We start from the raw sequence: 6,423 nt of genomic DNA, 5'->3' as shown, positions 1-6,423 counted from the left end.
AGTTAAAGGTTTTCCTTTTTAGGAGTTGCCTTGGTCATGGTGTCTCTTCACAGCAACAGAGACCTCGACTAAGACAGTGTGTGAGCACTGTGCCTGCATGTGTGTCTGCACCACAGGCATGCAATACCTGCTGAAACCAAAAGAGAGCGTCAGATCCCTTGGAACTGGACTTACAGACGGTTGCGAGCTGCCTTTGTGGGTGTTGGGAACTGAACCCAGGTCCTCTGCAAGAGTAGCAAGTGTTCTTTACTTTTCTTTTTTTTTTTCTTTTTTTTTCTTTTTTTCCAGAGCTGGGGACCGAACCCAGGGCCTGGCGCTTGCTAGGCAAGTGCTCTACCACTGAGTTAAATCCCCAACCCCGCAAGTGTTCTTAACTGCTCATCACCTCGCTCATCCATCTCTCTAGACCCCTCGTTTTAATTTTCGTTTTGAGAAAGGGTCGTGTAGCCTAAGTTGGGCTGGAACTTGCTATCTAGACCAGGCTGGCCTCAAACTCACAGAGCTCTGCCTGCCTCTGCCTCCCCAGTGCTGGACAACTATGCTACACACCAAGCTTGTTGTTTTGCTTTGTTTTTGAGATGCTGTCTCACACAATCCAGGCTGGGCTCAAATTCACTATGCAGCCAAAAATGACCTTAAACTGCTTGTGTCTCTATAGTGCGGGGACGACAGCTCTGTACCACAATACCTTGTCATCCTGTAGTTTGATTTTGCAATGAACTATCCTTTTTGGTTAGACTTTTGTCCCATAACTTTCCTTTAACTGATTTCTGAGGCCAAGTTGAGTATGGTAGTAATCTTGGCATTCAAAAAGCTGAGACAGGAGGATTGCTGTGAGTTTGAGGCCAGTTTGAGCTACAGAGTGGGACAAAGTTACAAAAAACAAAAACAGCAAAAACAGAAACAAAAGCAAAGCAACAATGTAAAAACTTTCCCTAGTCACAGTCGCTGGAGATTGGCAATTTTAAGTAAACTTGGTTTAATCCATGAAACTAGGAATAGGGTTAGGCTGCTCTCAGACTCTAGAGGTGAAATTGGCGACAATGACAATGTGCTTTCTAAGGTTTCATTTACATCTTGTCTTCTGCAGGGGGAAAATATTAGATGGAAAATTCCCACTAACGGTGGGTGTGACTCACATCTTTACTCCCAGCAGAGGCAAACAGAGCTCTGTGAGTTCGAGACCAGCCTGGTTTGCAAAACTAGTTCCAGGACAGCCAGGACTGTTACACAGAGAAATCCTGTCTCAAAACACCAAGAAAGAAAAAAAAAAAAGGTCATAAGGCTTTTATTTTTATTAACTGAGCATGTGTAATATGTGTGAGGGTAGGCACATAAGTACTACAAGTTTGGGAGTTGGCGCTCTCATTTTATGGCGATTTCTGAGGCTCGAACTTGGGCAGTCAGACTTTCATGATAAGGATTTTTAATCACTGAACTATCACGCTGGCCCGGTTCATACCTTTGTAGGCTGTTAATTGAATGCTGCTCTGGGTAGCATGATAAAATCTGTTGTCTGATTCTGCCCTACGCAGGAAGTGAATCACCCTTTGTCCATTGTGTCTGTACTGTATATCCTATCTAATGCCTATCCTATTGGTCAATATAAATTTAAGTTATAAGATCAGCTGTCCTATAATGGGACTGTTTGTGTTCCAGAAACTTTTATATATTTAATGGACCCCAGCACAACATAGCGAAACTTCGAACTTTATCACAGTATAGTATTAATGAGCTCTTATCATACTCAACTTATAATTAAACTTAGCCAAAGTTTGTATGTATATGATCCGTTTCTAGTTGCGTTTTGCAGCATCGAGCGCGGTACTTGGATTCTCTTCCCCAGAATGCTGAAGCACTGTATTTGAAAGGGGAAGAAGCTATGGGTGCCTGGGTGGCAGTCTATAGGTTTGTTGCCATGGCTTCCATATTGGATTTTAGCCATACACAGGGTGCACAGGGTGCACATGGGAAGCTGCAGGGCCAGGCACACATGAGAGGTATGGCTTTCAATCATAACAGACTCTTTCTCAGCCCCCCCCCCCCCGCTTCTTCTTTTTATATTGGGAGTGATATCTTCTATGGAGGCATTTCTAGCTATTGCAGATGTAAAACACCTTTTAAAGATTCAGTGTGAGCCCTGTCTGGTGCTCTGCCCCTGTGATCTCAGTGTGCACTCCCTATCAGACCCTATAAGTGGGGGTGGGGGTGGGGAAGCTGGGACTAAAGAAATGGCCAAGTTAAGAGTTAAGAGCTCTTCTTGTTCATATAGAGGACCCGGGTTTGATTCCCAGTACCCACATACATGGCAGCTAACAATTGGTCACAGTTAGTGCCAGTTGCAGGGGAATCCAACACCTTCTCTTGTCTTCCGTAGGTACCAGGCATACACATGGCGTACAGAAATACATGCAAACAAACCATTCACACACAAAATAATCTGAAAAATTAAAAATAAACAGCTGTGTGGGCTGGGATATATATCAGTTATCAGTATCAGAGTACTTACAGTTTACAAGAGCCCTTGAAGTCCATGCCAAGCACCCACTCTCTCTCCCACCCTCTCTGTCTCTGTCTCACTCTCACACACACAGAACACACAGGCCATAATTTTGTCTTTCTTGTGACTTTGTGGGTCAGGAGTTGAGGCAGGACTGGGCTGGGCCATTCTCTTCTGGAACTTCACAGCCAGAGGCCAGAAGGAGCTGTGTTCTTCTGAAGCCTGCACTGGGGCGGCTGTCCTAGATGTGTCACGTAGATGACTGGTGATAATGCTGGTGACAGTCAGTGGGTGCTCAGGGCTAAGGGTGCCCTGTATACTTTACTGTATGTCATTATTTTTTTGTATTTTAAATTTTATTTTTGTCTATGTGTATGCCATGTGCATGCAGGTGCCCGCGAAGGCTGGACGAGGGCATAGGACACAGGATCCCTTGGAACCGGAGTCATTGGCAGTTTATGAGATGGGCGATGTGGGTGCTGGGAATCAAACTTGGGTCCTCTACAAGAGCAGCAACTGCTCTTAACCGCTGATCCCTGACCCCTACCTCTTTTTATCTTTTGAGACAAGGTCTCACTATGCAGACCTGGCTGTCCAAGAACTCAAGATGTAGAGCAGGCTGACTTTAAATTCACAGAGACCATCCACCCCTGCCTCCTGAATGCTGGGATTAAAGGCATGTACCACCATACTCCGCATTGTTCTGTTTTAAAATTACATTTACAAGATGAGTAGAAGTAATAGGTAAGTTTCACTATAGCATTCCATACATGCACTTCATTCAGATTTGCCCCTCTCCTTACTGCCTTCCCAGGACCCCACCTCCTTCTCTCTGGCTGGTTCTTTTCTGGATTCAGGAGCACTTTTATTTGGTAGACATGGCCATCTCATGGCAATCAGTGTTCACTTGAATCCCAAGAGAGAGTTAAAACCTGTGTGGTCTTTCATGCCGTGGCCTCAGAAGCCATTCTGTATCTTCTCCACTGCACCCTACTGGCTTCATGCAGGACCCTAATTGTGTTCAAGAACTGGAAGGCATGTTGTAAAACCACCATGCTTAGCCCACACTAGCAATGGTTTATGCACTGCGTTTCTTTGTGTATATTTGTGTGTCTGGGTGGGGTGTATGCATGGCAATGAAGGCATATGTGTGGAGGGCAGAGAACAAGTGTTGGGAGCTGCCTTTCTCCCTCCCTGTGGATCCCAGAGATCAGGTCGTTAGGCGTGTGCGTGCTGTTGTTCTCTGAGCCATCCACTGGCCCAGGGCCCTTATTTGAGGGAAGAGGAAGTGGAGGCACAGAGTTTAAGTTCCCATCATCATGCCATTAGCAAAGCAGGCAGGATTTGAACCAGTCTACCCTCTGAGACCACAACCTCAATCTTACCCTGCCTCTACAGAGAGATATCCCTACCACATTCAACTAACACACAATGCGTTCTATTTATATCTGCTAGCGTGTAAGCTCCCCTCAGCACATTCAAAACCACACAACAGAATGTGTCCCTTTGTCATCTCTGGCTTCTGCATAGCCCCTCATATCTGGTTTTCTTTTCTCTCTTTCATTCTTCCTTTCTTTTCAGCCCAGACCTCCCTGTGTGTGTAGCCCTGGCCTGGAACTCATTATGTAGATCAGGCTGGCCTCGAACTCTTTGAGCTCACAGAGATCTACCTGCTCCTGCTTCTAGAATACTGGGGCTAAAGGCATGCACTACCATGTATAGCTTAGCTTGGTTTTCTTTCCCTGGAATACTTTTCTTCCAATCACTTATCTGTTTACAAGATTATTCCTTCGGTCTTTTGGAAAACCCTCTCTGACTGGCCAGCTCCGGGGTAAGTGCACCTTGGACCTCAGTGCTGAGCAGCTGTTGTCCTTATCATTATGTCTCACAAGGTGCCTATTGTCCTGGCTGCCTCCTCCTCTGGACTCTAAGGGCAAGGGCTTGATCGTGTGTGTAGAAGCTGTGTTAGCAACGAAACACTCTCCTGGTAGGAAACATGTCACTAACCTGCCAATTTCTCACGACCCTCAGACTCAATTACCTCACAGTTTTTCCACACATAGACATACAAACAGATGCTGCACCCCACATCTGTCCACATGCACTGTAGCCCCATGCAAACTCAATCACTATCCACCTAACTCTCGCACTGCCACTAGCCTATGATACATTCAGGTAATGCTACAGGTCTCATTTCCTCAATGGCTGCTTTATACTTTCTTTCTTTTTTTTTTTTTTTTTAAATACAGTCACCATCTGCATTCCGAAAACAGGGTACAGAGTTGAGTGAATATGACAACAGTTCTATTTTTCATTCACGCCGTCACAGGCTGTTTCTTTCATGAACACGATCCCTGACTTATGCAGTTACTGTCACCGCCGTCCATTTTCCCGTTGTCTTCCTCCCGGAGCTCTAAGGGCAGGTCTGCAGGGTCTGCTGCCTAGGGCGCTCCAGAGTCTCCGCCTGGGCGGGCGAGGCCTAGCCCCGCCCCCTCATGCATATGTAGTACCCCAGCCCGGCGGCCCGGCCCCCAGACGGCCATTTGTAGCGGTGCTAGAGGCTGCGTTCGGCTGCGCTGCAGAGCCGCGAAGAGGATCGCGCTCCCTGGCCGCTGCGTCCTCTGCCCTGGAGCCTTCTCGGCTCTCCTGCGTCTCGGGCAACTCCCAACCAGTCCCGGGGATAGCGCTCCGCGGCCCTCCAGGCCACTCGCGGGCCCCGCGCGCTCTACCGCCTGTAACCCAGCCGGCCGCACTCGTCCCCGGAGCCGGGCCTAGGGCGCGCGGCGGCCGGGCTGGGCTCGGGGCGTCCCGATGGCCGCGGCCGGCTGGCGCGACGGCTCCGGCCAGGAGAAGTACCGGCTCGTGGTGGTCGGCGGTGGCGGCGTGGGCAAGTCGGCGCTCACCATCCAGTTCATCCAGGTGCTTGGAGACGGCCTGCGGGGTGGCGGCGGCGGGGTGGCGCTACCTGTGGCCGCGGCGACCCCGCCCGGGGCGCGCGGGTGCGGGGCTCCGGCGCGTGCGGTGCGCGCGGGTGCGGTTTGCGCGGGGCCAGGGCGCGCGGCTGCGAGGGCAAGAATAGTGTGGAGTAGGCGCTGCGCTCCTGCCCTGCGGCCACGGCGCCGCGCTGCTGCCCGCCAGGCGCCCGGCGCGGCGTCCGAGGACTCCGGCTTCTCAGGAATGTGGCCCAGAGGGCGGAGCTGGCCGGGTGGGAAGCGCAGTTCCACCTTATCGCTGCGGTCAGGGCGGGAGCCGGCGGGTTGCAGCCGCGCCGCGGTGCCGGGTTTCCTGCCCCGAGGGCCGGAGTGGGGACCTCGCGCTTGCCTTGGTGGCAGCGATGGCCCGGACTACTTGGAGGCTTCGCACCACCGGCTCCCAATAGTGTTTTCTCTTTGTGTGTGTTTGAGCTTCTCTTACTAGTAGTCTGTTAGGTGGTATGTCCGGGTGGGAGTGTTTGATCGTGCCCTAGGGAAATAATGGCTTCGAGGAAGTTAAAAATGTGCTTTGATAGGGGCGAGACCATTTCCTTGGAATTCCCGGTGCCTGCCTGCTTCGCGCTTAGGTGAAGTTTGGGATGAGCCCCACTAGGAGGGGACGAATATGAGTTTTGTATTGCAGCCCCCACCCCCACCCCCTCCCGGTTGCTGGAGGAGGAAAGTCGGGTTGTGTCAAAGAAAAGGGAGGTAAAATGTCTTTAGACTTTATTCTTGGTTAAGACGCCCGATTGATTTTTCTTTCTCTTTTCTTTTTGATTTTTAAAAAGCAAAGGCAGCTCTCCTTGCTTTTGTCACCCTGAAAGGCGTGGCATATGTTGGAGAGAGCGCAGGTACCCTAAGTAACAAAGGTATTTTTTTACTGTATTAAAGGGGACGGGTGGCGAAGTGGTTTTTGTTTGTTTCACCCATTTGTTGAATGGATAGACTTAA

The 6,423-nt window shown here is 49.8% G+C and overlaps 1 protein-coding gene across 1 annotated transcript in view; it reads left to right on the top strand.

Moving 5' to 3' along the window:
- Positions 1-5,048: 5,048 nt before the first annotated feature.
- Positions 5,049-6,423, top strand: part of Rras2 (RAS related 2) — a 69,409-nt gene continuing 68,034 nt past the window's right edge. Inside the window, exon 1 of the mRNA NM_001013434.1 lies at positions 5,049-5,419. Coding sequence (NP_001013452.1) covers positions 5,312-5,419 — 108 coding nt within the window. The 5' untranslated portion in view covers positions 5,049-5,311. The remainder of the gene's footprint in view (positions 5,420-6,423) is intronic.

Source organism: Rattus norvegicus, chromosome 1, assembly GCF_036323735.1.
Source record: "Rattus norvegicus strain BN/NHsdMcwi chromosome 1, GRCr8, whole genome shotgun sequence".
Classification (NCBI taxonomy): Eukaryota; Metazoa; Chordata; class Mammalia; order Rodentia; family Muridae; genus Rattus; species Rattus norvegicus.
The sequence above is the reverse complement of the archived record's forward strand: the minus strand, read 5'-3'. Positions and strand labels throughout refer to the sequence as shown.